The following is an 18,335-nucleotide window of genomic DNA, read 5'->3' as shown; positions in this document are numbered from 1 at the left end:
TGTATAATTCCCTGTATATAAAATGCCCAGAATAGGCAAATCCATAGAAACAGAGAGTAGATTAGTAGTTATTAGGGGCTGGAGGGGGTGGGAGGAATGGGAAGTGACTGTTAATGGGTTTCTTTGGGGGATGATGAAAATGTTCTGGAATTAGAGAGTTTGTGATAGCTGCTAGGAAAAATGACTGAATTGTACACTTTAAAAGGTAAGTGAAATTTTATGGTATGTGAATTATATCTACAAAGAAAATGACAATACGAACAAAGTGATATATTATGTATAAAAACATACTGGATGTGACCAAAGCTATTCTTAGAGGAAATTTCATAGGCTTAAAATATTAAAACTATAATATAAAAACTAAGCACTGGGACTTCGCTGGTGGTCCAGCAGTTAAGACTCCGTGCTCCCAATGCGGGGTTCGATCCCTGGTCAGGGAACTAGATCCCACATGCATGCCACAACTAAAGATCCCGCATGCTGCAACTAAGCCCGCATGCTGCAATGAAGATCCTGCCTGCAGCAACAAAGATCCCACGTGCTGCAACTAAGACCTGGCACAGGCAAACACATAAATAAATATTAAAAAAAAACAACTAAGCACTGAAGCCACCTAGAAAAAGACTTCAGGAAATCAGGAGGATGGTAGTAATAAAGATAAAATCATAAAATAAGTGACAAAAGTAAAGAGCAGTGGAATTGATAAGTTCAAGAGCTGGTTATGTGTCATAACCAATAAAATAAACTTCTGACCAGAATAATTTTTAAAAAGACATCACAGGACACAATATGAAGAAAGAGAAAGTAAGCGTTAACTCCAGATACTATGGAAAGTTTTTAAATAAGCATTTCTGGGCTAATAAATTAGAAAAAGATCATCAAAAGATTTTCTATGAAAGTACAGATTAACAAAACTGATTCAAGAAGAAGTTATAGAAAAGATTGCGAACATCAGCAAGGTACAGTTTCCCAGGCAGTTTTGCATGCCTTCAAAGAATGATAATTATGCTATTTAAACTGTTCCAGAACAGAGAAAAAGAAGAGATTATTCCTGATGCCTTTTTCAAAGCCAGCCCAAAATGCTAAAACTTGACAAAGAACACAATAATTAAAAAAAAATCTACTCTCGGGGGCTTCCCTGGTGGCGCAGTGGTTGAGAGTCTGCCTGCCGGTGCAGGGGACACGGGTTCGGGACCTGGTCTGGGGGGATCCCGCATGCCGCGGAGCGGCTGGGCCCGTGAGCCACAGTTGCTAAGCCTGCGCATCTGGAGCCTGTGCTCCGCAACGGGAGAGGCCGCGATAGTGAGGGGCTCGCGCACCGCTGTGAGGAGTGGACCCCGCTTACCACAACTAGAGAAAGCCCTCGCACAGAAACGAAGACCCAACACAGCCATAAATAAATAAATTTTAAAAAAAAAACTACTCTCTCTTATAAATGTAGATGGAAAAAATATTAAAATATAAGCAAATTAATTCAGCAAATATTAAAAGAATAACACACTCATCTGCAGTAGGGTATAATCTAGGAAGGCAAAAAGAACTCACATTGAAAAAATCCATTAGTAGAATTCATCGTATCAAAAGGTCAAAGACAAAAAAACGTGGTCATCTTGAAAGATGCTCAAGAAGCATTTTGTAAAATTAACATCCATTGCTGATTTTTCTGAAAAGTTCAGTAAAAAGTGAAAGCATTATATGGCCAAGGGGCTAAAAGCAGGGCTTTGGTATTAGACAGACCTGAGTTCAAAGATGGGTCTCGACTACTAGCTGGCTGACTTTGGATAATTCACTTGGCCTCTCAGACTTCAGTTTCACCATCTGAAAGATGATTATCATTTGATTTAAATGAATTAATGTAGAAAATCATATTGCACAGTGCCAAACACAGAGCAGCACTCAATCAGTGAAAGTATTTTTATTAACAAAATGGAAACAGAAGAGTATTTCCTTAACATGATTTTTAAATCCATCTATATCAAAACAGGATTATTATCAGGAAATACCAGATAAAAATTTGTGTTACGTATATTATACAAAAGGGGTTTTACAGTAGATAGTTCTAGGTATGGATATAGAAATAGAAAAAAATGTGGAAGGATATACTCCAAGATATTAGTAGTTGTATATCTCTGGATAATAGGATTATGGGTGCTCATTTTCTTTTTCTATTCTGAATTTTTTAAAATATAAATGCAATGGCAAATGTTAAATCATAATAGAGATAGTAAAAAAAAAAAAAAAAAAGTGTTGTCCCAGAAAATCAGGCAAGTTGGGAAATCTCTCCCAAAAGGCAGAGGAAATGGATTAAGAGCTGAAAATGATAAAGGAAGCGACAAGATTTGAGAATCAGAAAATGGACGTACAACTCAAGGTTTAGAAAGAGTCTTAAGAGAGAGATCAGAGTTATTAGAAGTTCTAGTCAAAGTAATAACTGGAAATAAAAACTGAAAAAAAATTTTCCAGGAATAAAAAAAGGTATGCAGATCCAAAGTTTTACTATGTTCTAGCCAAACTCAATGAAAAGAGGTCAATATTGGTTAAAGTTTATTTTCACCAGTAGCCTAAGAATTATACAAACATCCATGCGTGTACACATTCGTATTCAAGTCACCTACAAAACAATGACGATTACCCTCGCCTCAGACTCTTCTGCAGTACAACTGCCATCAGACGGGGAAGCAGAGTCACAAACGGAACATATCTTCTCAGATATGAAAAGACCATACCACTCACTCACTTATCTTTCTTGCAAAGGATACTTGAAGGATTACTTGAAGCTGAGTGAGACAAATCAAAAGTAAATGTCAAGAATGAGGAAGATGTAGTATAAAAGGATTGTAGGTCTTCATTTATTCATCTCAATTCCAGACTCCGAAATGTGACTGTTATGTGCTGACCAGTGAATTCTATCGCCCCTGACAGTCTGACCCTCCGTGCTTCCTTGCTCTTTTCCAGGACTATGAAAGAGGGTGACAATGCAGCAAAACCCTTGCAGAGGCCGAGGGACGAAGTCAGAGGGATACACACAGGGTCCCTCTTTCTAAGACAGGAAAGAAGGCGGTATGATTCTGGTTCCCACTGAAATTTTTGAGAAGGGAGGGCAAAAAGATTGAGGAACCTTCCACCCCTTTTGCCGGGAAACGAGAGGCAAGGCAACTGCAGAGTTGGATGTGGGACATAGGCTTTCCGCGAGGTCAGAAGAAGGAGCACGCACTGGCTCCCGCAGAATCACTAACACTCATAACCTCTTTGGCCCAGAGGCACAGAGTCACCTGTATCCTCAATCTCTCCTCCATGGCCTTCGGGAAGGGGGCTGACCTCGATGGGGGGTCGCCAGGGTCGGGGATTTTTGTTTAAGACCAGCGATCGCAGTTTATCCGGGGTGGCTGCGGGCTGTGGGGATGCTCGCGGTGGGCCGGACGGGCGGGCGCGCGGGGTGCGGAAGGCCTTACCCCCGGCGCCGGTGGAGACGGTGACCTGCGCGTAGGTGGCTCCCGCGGCGGCCTCCGGGCCAGACACTCCGTTGAGCGCGGCTACGCGCACGGTGTAGCGCGCGCCGGGCCGCAGGTGCAGCAGTGTGGCGGCGCGCTCCCGCAGCCCCGCCTGGCGCGGCACGAAGGCCACGCGCGGCCCGCACGGTTCGCACGCGCCCGCCGGGTCCTCGCGGCCGCAGCGCAGGCACAGCAGCGAGTAGGTGACGTCCGAGCGGCCGCCCGAGTCGGCCGGAGGCAGCCAGCGCAGCCGCAGCGCCAGCGGCGAGCGGCTCAAGCTGTACTGCAAGTCCCGCGGCGCCGACGGCGGCCCTGGGGGCACAGAGGCGGGCGCCGTCAGGGGCGGGGAGAGGAAGGGCGGGATGGGGGCGGGGGCAGTGAGGGGGAGGGACGGGGGCGTGGAGCAGTGAGGGGCGGGATGTGGGAGTGGGGCGCGGTCAGTGATGGGGTGGGAGGATGTCAGTGAGGGGATGAGGTTGGGGATGCAGAGTGTGAGGGGCGGGTGTCCCCCGCCTGGCTGGAAAGTTGGGAGAGGTGAGGGCGGGGATGGTTGTAGGCGGCGCACACGGTGATCCCCCAACAAGCCTAACCTCATCCCTCCGTCTGGACTGTCTCTGTTGTCCTGCTTCTTCCAACCCCGGGCCCCGGGCCCCATCACCGCCCCAGGCTCCCCTCCCTCCACTCTGCCGTCTGGATCGCTGGCCCCCACGTGCGCCCTGGCGCCCCCGAGTGTGGAACCCCTGCCCTCACAACGCCTCGATTACGCCCTTATGGACCGCCCCACCCACCATCCGGAAGGCATTCAGGAGGGGGACTCACGGGTGCAGGACGCCGAGGGCGGGTCGCTGGGCGAGCGCGCGTAGCTTTCCTGGCACACGCAGAACGTGGACGCGTTTTCCAGGGCCCGGCTGTGCTCCGGGCACGGCGAGCAGAGGGGCCGCCGCGGGGACACCTTGTAAAACCCTGGGGGACAGGCTGCGGGGAGGAACTGCGTGAGGAGGGGGCTCCGCCACAGCTTCTGGCTCCCCCCCCCCCCCGCTTTCCTGACTGCCCCCACTGTGGTGGGCCTTATCTCCTCGAATTGTGATGGGGAAGTGGGGGGCGGGGGTCTCAGCTACTCCAGCACCGCCCCGGGGGTGGCAGCTCGTGACTGAACAATGCAGTATTACTTAACCCTTAGTAAGCGCTTAACGTGCAAACACTGCAGTGTTTCTCTTTTAGTAATTCATTAAATGCTCATAACAACCTGTGAGGTATGTTGCTTTATCCTCATTTTTTAAATGAGGGAGCTAAGGCTCAGAGAGGCTAAGTAACTTGCCCCATGTCCCACAGCCAGTGAATGGACGGATTCCAGCCAAAGCCGACTGGTTTGAGAGACCACACCACACTGCCCTAACGCCCACTGGGAGAAGAGGAACCAAACTTTCCGGTTTTGATGTGAGGACAGAAGAGAGAGGCCTCGAAGGGGTGTCCCACAGTTACCCAAGGACAGACACCCACACACTCCCAGTTACAGAGACAAAAACTCTGACGCACACAAACACACACACTTGTCAGAGCTTCCTCCCACCTCCACTATTTGGGGGCTAATGCATCATAAATTCTCTACTGACGCACTTGGTTCCCATTTGAAAGTGGAGCCAGCCAGGTGGAGAGAGGAGAGGGACAGTGAAAGTTCCCTGGTTCTAGCCTTGGCACCTCCTCAGTTACTTTGCTTCTCTCACCTCCCCCAGAAGTCAATGGTTAAGAGCAAAGGCTTTTATATCTAAACAACCTGGATTTGCAGCTGAGTCGCACCACTTATTTGCTGTGTGGCCTTGGGCAAGTTGGTGACCTCTCTGAGCCTTGTATAGAATACCTACCTCAAAAAGGTGCTTGGAAGATTGAGATAAAACATGCAAACTGCTTAGCCCAGTACAGACAACAGTTATACAATAATGGTAGTAATCACTCTTCCTCCAACTCAGGCCTGAAGTGGAAACAGCTAAGCACCCACTTTAAAAAATTCCTCACCAGCTGGGCCAGGGAGGGAAGCAATGGCTCTTGGCCCTCCTCTCAGAGCTTGGGTGGTCCTCACCTGGTTCCCTGCCCCCGCCAGGACTTCTCTATCCCTCTCCTCTGCTTTAGCTGCTTGTGGAAGGCTGGCTGCTCTCCAGCCCCAAGAAGACATAGTACAGAAGAAGGGACGCAGACTATAGCACTTGGGAAGAACTTTCAGAACTTTCCCTGTCTGGGAGGAGAGGGCAGAGGGCTGAGGGTTCCCATTATCTGGAAGGCTTAGGTTTGGGGGGGAGGGGCGTCCGTGTTGCCTAGAGTCCTGGGCTTTGGGCAGCTTTGGGCAGGGTCTCCAAAGCCCAGGAGGCTTTGGAAGTCTGCCTTCAGCATGAAGCACAGAGCTAGCTAACATCGTGGTCCAGTGGGCAACAGCCACCCGGACTGGGACTCAGGAGACCTGGGTTCCGGTGTTAGCTCGGCCACTTCCTGTGCCTCTCTGGCCTTGAGAAACCATCAGTCAAATGAGAACAATAAGCATGGCCTGCCCACCTCCATTGTGAAATAAGAGAGGGATCTGTTTGCGGGAGCAGGAGCGGGGTGGGGGGTGGGGTCCTCACCGCAGGAGGGAAAGAATGTGGGAGGCTCCTTTTCTCCGTGTGTATGTGGGTGTCTGGGGTCCTAGAGGTGGGTGGTCCCATCAGAGACAGCATTGCTTATTTCTACTTGGAGAGGCTCTGCTTAAAAGAGGTTGTATTGAGGGGCAGACTCAGGAAGTGACTCCTGACTCCCGGCCCCTGCCTTCTTCGGAGTCAGAATTTCAGGGGTCATCTAGTTCAGCTCCCACTGGCCCACCCTCCAGCAGCTTTCCTAGCAGTAGCCACAGTCTTTGCTCAGATACTTGGTAATGGGGAGCCAACCTCCCTCTGAGGCCGCCTCTGCTGAACAATGCTGGCAGTTAGAAAGTGCTTCCTTTATGTTGAGTCCAAAGCAGCCTCCCTGCCTGTAACCCGCCTCATGCCACCTCATTGCAGAGGATTGATGTGCCCTGTAGAGCTTAGCATGTCTGCTTGGGTCCCTCTGCTCCAGGGCAGTCCTACAGAGATCTGAAGACATGAGTCATACACTGATTTTTCCCCCAAGGGAAACCCCAAGTCTTTCAGTAATTCCTCTGGTGGCTGAGAGAGAAGGAACAAGAGTCACGGTCCCTAAAAAGAGAAGCCTCCGGGCTTCCCTGGTGGCGCAGTGGTTGAGAGTCCGCCTGCCGATGCAGGGGACACGGGTTCGTGCCCCGGGAAGATCCCACATGCCGCGGAGCGGCTGGGCCCGTGAGCCATGGCCGCTGAGCCTGCGCATCCGGAGCCTGTGCTCCGCAACGGGAGAGGCCACAACCGTGAGAGGCCCGCGTACCGCAAAAAAAAAAAAAAAAAAAAGAGAAGCCTCCACATCCATCTGCCTTTAGAGAGGGCTCTATAATAGCTGCAGAAGGCACTTGCAGGGTCTTCCTTCCCTTTTTTTTTTTTTTTGCGGTATGCAGGCCTCTCACTGTTGTGGCCTCTCCCGTTACAGAGCACAGACTCCGGACGCGCAGGCTCAGCGGCCATGGCTCACGGGTCCAGCCGCTCCCCGATCTTCCCGGACCGAGGCACGAACCCGTGTCCCCTGCATCGGCAGGCGGACTCTCAACCACTGCGCCACCAGGGAAGCCCGTTTCCTTCCTTTCTTGAAACCCTCCCACAGCTCCCCAATGCCAGCCACCCCACCCATCCGTACTGAACTTTTCCTTTCACACCTCTGGATCTTGTACTGTAATCTTACACCCCTTCTCTTCTGGTGAACTGCTATGTTCCTCCAAATCCTAGTTCAAAATAACACCTCCCTTGTGAAGCTTTCCCTGGCATCCTCCCCACCTCCATACTCCCCAAGGCAGAGTTGATGCCATTACAAATGGCCTTTGTCTGGTCTCAGCCAAAGTCAGAAGTGGGATTGGGTTCCCGGGTGTGTGTGTGTGTGTGTGTGTGTGTGTGTGTCCCTCTCATTGCCCAGAGTGTGTATCCAAACCCCCTCCTCCAACACCTGATCCAGTGATTCAACAATGTTTTAGCATCGAATATGAGCCAGGTGCTGTTCTAGGCTCTGAAGCTACAGCAGTGAATAAGGCAGACCAGGATTCTACTGTACACTGGTACAGATGCCCTTCTCCTACCTCACAGCGGGAAGAGAGGCCATCAGCTGGTCATTCCCTTCTCTACTAGCTCTTCCCGGTCACCGTACAGGGAGCGGAGCCATAAAAGCGGTCCGTTTAGGGTGTGGGCAGTAGGGCACTGTCTGTGGAGTATTTAAAAACAATGAAACTGACTAAAACGTGGTCTGCTTTTTGTTAGCAGCATGTGTCAGCAATTCTGATCCACATCAGTAATAAAATACTTCTTCCCCCGAGGCCTACTGCTCCCACCACCCCCTACTTGGTACCCCACTGGCTCCTCCCTCATGTGTAAAGAAGGCTCACATCTACAGTAAAAATTCTCTCTCCACCGAATGTCCTCCTCAAGAAACCAGGCCCTCTCCTGCCCTTTCAAACCCAGCCTCCAGAGAGTGTTTACGGTCCCCGACTCTAGCTCCTCAGCTGCCTTCGTCCTTCAGTCCACTGCAGCTGGTTGCTCTCTCCATCACTCAGCTGACACTGCTCTTACCAGGGCCACCAGGCAGACACTGGCCAATCCTCGCCTTATCTGACTGCTCGCCAACACTGCAGGCCATTCGTTCCTGGGTACCTCCATCGCCCTTGGCTGCCATGAAATCACACTCTCCCCCAGCCTCTGATCACTGCCTTGCAGTCTTTTTTACGGCCTCCATTTCTTCCACTTCCCCTCCTATAGTGCTGTTCTGTGAGAGTTCATCATTGGCCCTCTTGCTTCATACCCCACACATTCTCCCTGGTCTGTCCCAACCACACCTGTATCTTCAAGTCGCATCTATCTCTCTGTTGCTGAGCTCCAGACCCACTTTCTAGCTACCTCCACTTGAACGTACCATGGACACCGTCAATTTGATATGTCCATCCACGTCCTATGTTCTCTACCCCAGTCCGTTCAGTCCTCCAGATGCAGATAGCAGAGAGAAGGAGAGATCTGTTCCTGGTGCCCCACAGACCAGAGAGTCCAAAAGAACCCCCAACATGGAGGCTCTGCCCCAGGGGGTGCAGTGATTCTAGTTCAGAGAGTTGGGTGGGATCTTAGTAGTCATCCAGTGCAACCTCCCAGTCTCTCTCTCCAACTCAAGAATCCCCCTGCTTGGGCTTCCCTGGTGGTGCAGTGGTTACGAGTCTGCCTGCCAGTGCAGAGGACACGAGTTTGAGCCCTGGTCTGGGAAGATGCCACATGCCACAGAGCAACTAGGCCCGTGCACCACGACTGCTGGGCCTGCGCTCTGGAGCCCATGAGCCACAACTACTGAAGCCCGCGAGCCTGGAGCCCATGCTCCGCAGTGGGAGAGGCCACCGCAGTGAGAGGCCCGTGCACCGCAACGAAGAGTAGCGCCTGCTCACTGCAACTAAAGAAAGCCCGAGCGCAGCAACAAAGACCCAATGCAGCCAAAAATAAATAAATAAATTAATTAATTAATTTAAAGAAAATTAAAAAAGAATCCCCCTGCCAGCCTCTGACTTGCATATTGTCGGTGACAGGGAGCTCACTCCGTATAATGCAACCAACTCCACTAGCCCCTAGCTAATACAGTTGGCCAACTGTAACATTCTTCCTTATGCACAGGGGAGTCAGCATGGTGTAGTAGAAAGAACTTGAGAGTTGGGCAAATCTGGATTCAAATCCCAGTTCCCCACTTCCTAACTGCAAGTGAGGTGTTAATCTCTCTGAGCCTCTGTTTCCTCATCTGCAAAATAGGAATAATGATGACTTTATTGCTGTGAATAAAGGAGAAGGCCCGTGTGAGGTGCTTATCATGGTGCCTAAAATATAGGTCCTGATGCCCCCTTATATGGAGTCAAATTCACCTCCCATTAACTTCACTCACCGATTCTGGCTGGACCCACTGGAAGCACCGCAAAATGTCTGGACTCCCGGCTCCACATCCCGTGGCTTCCGCACTCCCCACCCTGCCTCTTTCATCTAGGACACTCTCTCTCCCAACTGCCACCTGCGCGCTACACTCCCACACCACACCCCCCAGTGCGCTGGATACCTTCACAGATGTCACCACGTTCCTGGAATCCCGCACTGCAGCTGCAGCGGCCCACGGGCACAAGCCACTCACCATCGGCGCCGCAGTGCATGCGCGGGGGGCTGCCGGGCTCCCCTTCTGAGTGCGCCACGCACGTTCCGGTCACCTCCACCAGCGTGGAGAAGGCGCTCTCGGCTGCGGTGGCTGGGAACGCCGCCAGACCCCGCACTGTAGCGCGGCACTGCTTGTAGTAGACGCGCACAGAGACCAGCGCCACGCATGCGCCCACGTCCTGGAAGGCTAGGTGGAAACCCCGCCGGCTCAGCGGACCGATCTCTCGCACCTCTGTGTTCAGCTTCATCTTGCGCTCGCCCAGGTCGCCCTGCGTGAAGCTCTCGTCCGCCGCGATCGTGTCGATCTTGCGGGGCCGGCTGCCGCCTGGGCGGGGATGCCCACGGCCCAGATCGGCCTCGGTTTCCAGATAGTAGACGTTGAAAGTCTCCTTGCAAGTGCCGGCGGCTCCAGGGATGCTGCTGCAGTCGCGCAGTGTGAACTGCAGCTCCACGAAGATGCGCTGCCCGCGCCCGCGGCTGATCCAGCCAGTCTGCAACCAGTTGTCCTGGTTGGGCTCCAGCACGTTGCACACCTGGTAGGTGCGAATGGGACGGTCGTGCTCGTCCACGCCGCTGATCTCCTCCCACTGGGGAGGAGAACAAAGATGTGGGCAGCTCAGAGCCAAGGCGCCCCCAAGAGGTCGAGCCCTGGCGGTGACTCGGGCTGAAACCCCCTTTCCCCATCATTTTGCATTCTCTTCTCCCCTCCTTCTCTATACACAACCCTAAAATTATAAGACGCAGAGCTGGGAGAAACGTTGGAGACAACTGAGTCCAACTGACGGGGAAACTGAGGCTCCAGAGAATGGTGACTTGAGTGGATATACACGTCGGGTTAGTAGCAGAGCTAGGAAAGGAGTCTCCTGGCTCTCCACCAGTGCCTTTCCACAACACCAAACTGCTGTCACACTGCCACATCTCCCCACCACTACCGCAAGCCTCTTTTAGGATTCCAAGTCTTGCTTGTTCTGTCAATCTATCGATCAACAGCACTGTTTGCTGGATCTATTGGGTGCAAGGCACCATCCAGCACTGGCTCCATCCAGATGCCACGTTTCTGTTCCTAGACACAGTCAGTTGTCTTCTTGCTTTTTCTGTCTGACTGAAGACTCAACGTTTTCTAATAGGTCACTCTGGCTTGAAGCCAGGGCTGCTGGAGACCACATGCTCTGAGGACCATTTCGATCTGATGTAACCATGGGGAGATAAAGGGACTGAATCCTGGACCACCAGAGGCTCCTTGGGACAGGGAAGGAAAGGTTTACACTTACCCCATTACTCGGCAGTGCAGTCCAGCCCAGATCAGCCTGGGAGGCTTTGGAATCCAGGAGGGTGACTAGAGAGAGGGGAGAATAGAAGTGTCAGAAAGCCAGAAGTTCAGGAGTACGAGATTCTTTGGCGAGTTCACTTTAAATTTGCTAACGGAGGGAATTCCCTGGCGGTCCAGTGGTTAGGACTCTGTGTTTTCACTGCCGAGGGTCCAGGTTCAATTCCTGGTGGGGCAACTAAGCCTCGCAGCGTGGCCAAAAAAAAAAAAAAAAAGCTAACTGAGGAAACAGAGAATGTGGTGAAGGACACAGACACGGTTTTTCCACTCCATACCTCCCCACGAGGAAGTGTGAGTAGCTCTAGTGTAAATAAAGGTAGCCATGATGATTTGGGAGGGAGCCTGTATTAGTTTCCTGTGGCTGCTGTGACAAATTACCACAAACAGTGGCTTAAAACAACAAAATTTTATTCTCTTACATTTCTGGGTGTCAGAAGTTGAAACTCGGTCTCACTGGTCTAAAGTGAGGGTGTCGGCAACACTGGAGGCTCAACGGGGAGAATCCATTTCCTTACCTTCTTCAGCTTCTAGTGGCCACACCTGGATTCCTTGGCTTGTGGCCCCTTCCTCCATCTTCAAAACACACCATTCCAATCTCTGCTTCTGTCATCACATTGCCTTCTCCTCTGATTCTGACTGACCCTGTGTCCCTCTTATAAAGACCATTGTGATGACAACTGGGCCACCCATATAATCCAGGGTAATCTCTCCAACTCAAGATCCTTAACCACATCTGCAAAGTCTATTGCCATTTATGATAATATACACAGATTCTGGGGATTAGGATATGGAAATATTTGGGGAGTCATTATTCAGCTTGGCACAGAATCCATGACAAGTACCATAAGACTGGCTTTTAAATGGGGGATCAGTGATCCCCCCCGCCTTCCCAGGTTCCCTAAATTATAACTGAGTGTCGAGAAGAGGGAGAAAGTGAGCATATCAAAGGATTCCTGTATATATCCCTGAATTCACTCATACTTAGGTGTTCTTCTGAGGTCTGGGGTCACCAGGGATGGAAAAGACTTGAACCTTTTTAGTTTGACTCCCAAGGTCTCTGGGGAAAACAAAGTAGAGAGACCCTGCCAGCAGCAACAGAGATAAAAACCTCTCATCTCCTCAGCCAGCCCCTTTCCCAGGGGCTGTCACCTCTACTGCCTTTTGGAAGACTGTCAGGGTTCCTTTAATATATAAAGCCATGGCCCCTTCTATACCAGAGAGGCTTGAAGTCACTTTCTTCCCCCAGGAGGCATCTGACCAGCAGTCTGGATTCCGCTCTCAGCATCGGTCCCAAGAAGCACTGGTTTGGACAGCACAGCAGCAACTCAGAGACAGGAGCCCAGGTCATCCCCAAATCTTGGAAGATTCCTCATCTGGAGCTTAAGCAAGGGGGTGGGGCTCCAAGGTGAGACCTTTAAGAGTGTTGGTCCCAGACGCGTCAGCGACAATGGGCAGGACCGCTGACAGCTTCCCGATTTCGGTATAACTTACAGCACATCAGAATTGCATATTGGAAAGCATCAGAGATCCAGCGCCCCGACCAACCCCGAGGCCAACGCCTCAGATTCCAGCTCCTCCGTATTCTGCACCTGGATATTACGCCTCTGGATTCAACTGAGGGTACAGTTCCCCCAAATCTAGGCAAGATGCGGGCTCTGGTCCAGTGGGCAGCCCCAAACCCGGCAACTCGGAGAGCGCTGGTTAGTCTACGCTTCAAAATCAGCACTGCGGACAGCTTCCTGGTCAGCACGTCGGGCAGCTCCCGGACCCAGACACACCCCGGCCCCCACCGCGCCCCGCCACCCTCGCCTCCAGACCCCGCGCCCCCGCCGCGGCACCAGCGCTCTACCTCCTGTTCGCCACGCAGTGGTCCCCTAGCCCCCCGCCGTTCGGGCTCCATCCCGTCTCCCCGTACTCTGATCTCACCTCCGCATCTCCCTGCCCCCACACCTCCCACATCCAATTGCTCAGCCTGTCCGTCTCACCGGCCCCTGAACCGCCGCCTCTGGCTCCCACGGTTCCTGGTCTCTTTCTTCCCCAGCCTCCCAGGTCTCCAGTCCCCAAGCTCCTCAATGCTCCTCTCTTCTCCGTTGTTTAGCCACCTTCCCTCCGTGTCTCCAGTTCTTTGCTTCCCGCTGCCCGCTTGCTTCGAACCCCAATACCGACTCCAGTCTCTCCATACGACTCCTTCTCCCAGCACCCCAGCTCTCCAGCCTCCTGTATTTTGGCATCCCAGGCTCCAAGAACAGCCGCCAGACTCCTCACCTTCCTCGGCGGTCCCGGGCCTCCCTGGTCCCAAAAGCAAGGCGAGACAGAGCGGCGTCAGGCAGATGAACAGGCGCAGCGGATGTGGGCCGACGCCGGTCTCCATGGTCCGCAAACCGAGCTGTCAGTGCGGCGGCGGCTCGAGCCGCGCCAGCCCCAGCACCGCTGAGCAGTGCCCCCAGACCCCAGCGCCGGCGGGGGGCGGGATCTCGCCGGTGACCATCATCCATGGGGACCAAGCATTATGCACCGCCGCGGGAAGTCCACCAATCCCCGCCAGCAGAAGGTGGAGGGGTGGAGTTTCAGAGGCCAGGGGCGGATCAGAGAATTGGAGGCGGGGGAAGGAAGGGGTCCCGCCAGTCTCCAAACCGTGGGGGTGGGGCAGCGCTGAGAGCCATTTGGGCTCATGGGGAGGGGGATGAGCCGACGTTGGTGGCCCAGAGCGCTGAACCTTAGCCTCTCATTCCTGAGAAGTAGGCGATGTGGGCGTGGCTTAAGGAGGAGCGAACCTCTGGGAGGCAACGACACTTGCAGCCTCAGAGCTAACCTGGAAGACCCCTTGTACCTAGGACTTGCAGGAGGTTTTGAAGCCTGGTATCCTGACCCCAAGCTCTGGGAAGCTCCTCTATCTCCCAGCCCTCGGTTTCTTCCAGTGTCTGCGGCTTCTCGTATCTCCACCCCGCCCCCTTTCTCCCCGCCCTCTTCACACACACACACACACACACACACACACACACACACACACACACACACACACACACACACACACAGCGGCTGGAGGAAGAGGCCAAGCCCGACCTCGAGAGCTACTCGAGAAAGGAGAGTAAAGTGGCAGACAGAGTCCCACCCTACCAGCAGCTCTTCCGAGGCTGGGAAACCATGTGGACGCCAGGACGGGCGGTGATAGATTTTGCATGAACTACCGGTTCCTCAGGTTCCTGCTCCTGCTGCCAGGACACAGGCAGCGCTCTCCACAACCACCCCTTTCCCCAGCCTGGAGTCCCCCCCCCCCCATAATCCCCCTCCGCCCGCCCCAGGGGACTGGTGAGGAGCGCAGCGGCCGGACTCCCAGGCATCAGCGAGAGGAGGAGCAATCCTCGCAGAGTTCACCCAGCGCTGAAGAAGCGAAAGGAAACGTGGAGCACGACCTCTATCTAGTGAAGGTCATTTACGTGCTAGCTGAGGGTTTAAGGCATTGATGCTGGGAAGGGCTGGGGCCCTCCAGGATGAGGGAGGCGGCTGTCGAGCGCCACCATCTGGACTGAACTTGAGCGGAGAAAGCTCCACCCACCCTGTGGCTTTTCAGAGCTCTTTTCTTGGGGGACGCAACCCCTCTCCTCTAGAGGCTATAGTAGCCGGAGAAACCTTGAGAATGAATGTGAGTCCTGCATGGCCTGGATGTCTGTGCATCTTGTATATATATATTCCACCCCTCTTCAGCCAACAGTTACTGGGTGCCATGCTCTGTGCTGAGGACACCTGGGTGAATCACACTGTCTCTACCACAATCCATACCTCTCTGAGCACCAAATCGAATGAAAATTTCTGGCATCATGGAGCACTGGTCATTTACAAGGCACTTTCATATGTCACTTCTGTGTGTGTGTGTGTGTGTGTGTGGTATGTGTACAAGCACACTTGCTCGCTCACAGACATAGTCGCTGGACAGCAGCAATAGGAATAGTGACTGGGAGGAATTGAGCTCCTTTGCCCATAGAAAGAAAGGTCATCAGGAGGGACTGAGGCTCGGACACAGCAGAAGACTGAAGCTCGCTGAGGAAGCAGAAGGAGATGTGGCATCCTGCTGGCCCTTGAATGCAGGCGGAGGCTCTGAAATCAGATCTACCTGAAGAAGGGCTCTTACACTCCCACCTCCTTCCCATCTTTATTCTCCGCACGCTCGATTTTCCCCTCCCCCTTCCCCCAGCGCTGGGAGAAGGTATTTTTAGAAGCTGCTTGGAGACCCAGGACTCCTTTCATTTCAAAAGGAGTCCTCACTCAACCACCCCTCATCCCTCTCTTCAAAACGGGGTCCCTTCCTCTTTGGAGTCTCTAAAGCTCCAGCCATGGTTTCTTCAGTCCCTGAGCTCCAGGGACTTCAGCCCAGAGGTTCTGACCATTTGCTAAAACAAAATGCAGACTCCCTATGATTCTCACAAGGATCATTCAGAAGGCAAACAGATGAAGGAAATTATCTGGGGAAAACCACATAGGATGGTCTGGTTGCCACCCTCTCTTACAACACACACCTACCTGCAGGTACCTCGGGGAAATCACCAGATTGAGACCCTAGGAATAAGGGAAAGAAGAGGAAAAGAAGGAGTGAAATAAATCTTCTCTTTCTTCGTTTGAACAATTCATTTATAATAAAAGCAGAACGGAGAAGCCCCAGTGTATGCGGATATATGCAAATCAGCCGGATCTTAATAAGAGTTGCTCCAAGGCAACTCTACTCTCACCAGGAGGCTGCGGAATAGACACCTCAGTGTAGAAATTCTGGAGGGATTTAGATGGAAACTAAACTGTGGTTTACTGCGAACTTTACGTGCTAGGGGCCAGTCAACCAGGGACCAGGTTAGATTCCTCCCTGGAATAGCAAGCGCGGGGCTGGGGGTGGTGGTGGTGGGGGGGGTGCTGCAGGGGGTTCTGACCTTGGTGCTTAATTATGAGCCCGAGGGCCAGCGGCAGTCTTGTTTCTGTCCGTGGTGCTGAACCTAGCAGGGTCTGGAGCCTCCATTTTCAACCGGACCTGGGACTTCTCTGCTGCTGCGCTGATTCTCTGCCTGCCCCTCCAGCCTATAACCAAGATCCAAATATTCGAGTCTCCAGGAGACAATCAGCCTTATTCCCTGGAATAAGAGTGTAGGTGCCTGGAACCCAGTTTTTGTTCTCCTTCATTTGCACTTTCTTTTTGAATGGTTGTTAATTATATAGAGACGCTTAAAAGATAATTATTATAGACTAAATATAATATCTTTTCAAATGCACTGTGTAGTATACCGGGAAATGCCTCAGAAACAGAATTTCAACTTACAGTTGATTTATCAGAAACTTGAATATGGGGTAAATATTGTATGTGAGAAGCAACCACAGTAGTGTAACATTTTAATCAGAAAAATGGTAGTTCTGTGGGATATTTGTTTGGAAATTTCATTGTTTCACAATTGAAATGTGATAATAAAACTATATTACAAGTACCTGACCAGAATGAGACTAAGGTGGAAGAGAAGAGATTGGGGAATCCTCTAAAATTAGGCCATGTAAGTTGTCATGGGTAATTTTGGTTAATCACAGAGAGTAGTGGTGTGCTTTACTAGGATATAATGTTGAAGTGATGTTTTTGGATAATATACAACTTCTTGAAATAGTTCTAAAGCTGATAATGAACGAAAATAAACTGAATTCAATTCTGAGCATTAAAAAAAACCCCAAAATTCCAGTTTTCTCTTCTACTCCTCTCAAACCCCATATGAGGTAATGATGGCAGGGGTGCTTCTCTCTACTTTTACCTCACTACCTCCAGCCTGCTGAGGAAACACCTGCTGGAGCTGAGAAGTTTAGTTCAACATCCAAATATAGAGAAGTGGTCTTCCAGGGAGCAGATCCAACTTCACTGCAACCTCCATCTCCAAGTTATTGAAAGTTACATAGCTGGTGGCTGAAAATTTGATCTATTCCTTTTGCACAGATACCGGAAGTACATTCATCCTGGCTGAACAGAGAAGGTCATCTCCTTCATGAAGAAGACTAAGATTGCTCCAGAGAAATCAAGGCCAAGCCCTGCTCTCAAGAAAGAGGAGAGGAAGGGTGCCAAAAGCAGTGGGGAGCCCTGCTGCTCAAAGAAACATCTCCAGTTAGTCTCTTTCCTCTTCCATCCCATCTCCCACTCTCCAGTCTAAGAAAGAAATAAACAGAGCTAAGGTGATTCTTTTCTAGGACAATAGACTCACAGGCAAAAATAATGTTCAAATTTTATTGCCTAAGATAAAGCAAATATAAAACTTTAAATTGGGGCATCCCTGGTGGCGCAGTGGTTGAGAGTCTGCCTGCCGATGCAGGGGACAGGGGTTCGTGCCCCGGTCCGGGAAGACCCCACATGCCACGGAGCAGCTGGGTCCATGAGCCATGGTTGCTGAGCCTGTGCGTCCGGAGCCTGTGTGTCCGGAGCCTGTGCTCCGCAACAGGAGAGGCCACAACAGTGAGAGGCCTGCGTACCGCAAAAAAAAAAAAAAAACACTTTAAATTTATTGACTTTGAAAATTAAGCAGTAAAACTTCAAATTATCAAACACATCTGCTTAGCTTTTATGAGCCTCTACTTTCCCCTCTGTAAAATAGAGATAAAAACATTTTCAAAGTTACTGTGAGGTCAAAATATATTTATATGTATGGCCCAGCGCAGTTCCTGGCGCATATTTCTGGTATATTTTATTATTCAAGTCCATGGTTAATTAAGGTGAAAAACAGAAAGAAGAAAGGAAAGGATAAAAGAAGGTTAGGTGGTGAGGTAGGAAGAGAGAGCAATAGAATTAGAGAGACAGTCATAGAGGAAAAGACAGAATGAAGGATAAAGAAAGAGACAGCTGGCTGACATGAATGTGGCTAGAAAGCACAGGAGCCTGAAGGAGATGTGCTTGAAGAGACAGGAGTGTCATCAGGGCAAGCTGGCTAGCCGGCTGCCAAGTGGCCTCAGAGGTGACACTTACCTTTGTGAATTCATCCTGGTCCAAGCTCATAAACCTCACCTTAACAGCATTAAGAGAGAGCCTATATGCTGGGGGTGGGGTGGGGGGGTTGGGAAGCAGATCATAGTAACAGCTCTTAGCTTGCTATCTGAGCCAAAGAACCAGTGGATTAATATACGATGAGAAATGCAACTACCAAAGGGACCAGAATGCTCACATTGCCACGTCCAGCAAATTCTTCCCCTGTAGGAAAATGTGCACAGGAAGCCAATTTATGATGTGAA

The 18,335-nt window shown here is 51.3% G+C and overlaps 1 protein-coding gene across 1 annotated transcript in view; it reads right to left on the bottom strand.

The window, feature by feature from the left end:
* EPHA10 (EPH receptor A10) overlaps positions 1 to 14,067 on the bottom strand; it is a 44,162-nt gene extending 30,095 nt beyond the window's left edge. The window contains exons 1-5 of the mRNA XM_033837815.2: positions 13,368 to 14,067; positions 11,047 to 11,111; positions 9,684 to 10,362; positions 4,311 to 4,466; positions 3,453 to 3,803 (exon numbers count right to left, since the gene is read on the bottom strand). Coding sequence (XP_033693706.1) covers positions 3,453 to 3,803; positions 4,311 to 4,466; positions 9,684 to 10,362; positions 11,047 to 11,111; positions 13,368 to 13,473 — 1,357 coding nt within the window. The 5' untranslated portion in view covers positions 13,474 to 14,067. The remainder of the gene's footprint in view (positions 1 to 3,452; positions 3,804 to 4,310; positions 4,467 to 9,683; positions 10,363 to 11,046; positions 11,112 to 13,367) is intronic.
* Between the last annotated feature and the right edge of the window lie 4,268 nt (positions 14,068 to 18,335).

Source organism: Tursiops truncatus, chromosome 1 (assembly GCF_011762595.2).
Source record: "Tursiops truncatus isolate mTurTru1 chromosome 1, mTurTru1.mat.Y, whole genome shotgun sequence".
Lineage (NCBI taxonomy): Eukaryota > Metazoa > Chordata > Mammalia > Artiodactyla > Delphinidae > Tursiops > Tursiops truncatus.
This window is presented reverse-complemented; position numbering and strand designations above follow the sequence as displayed.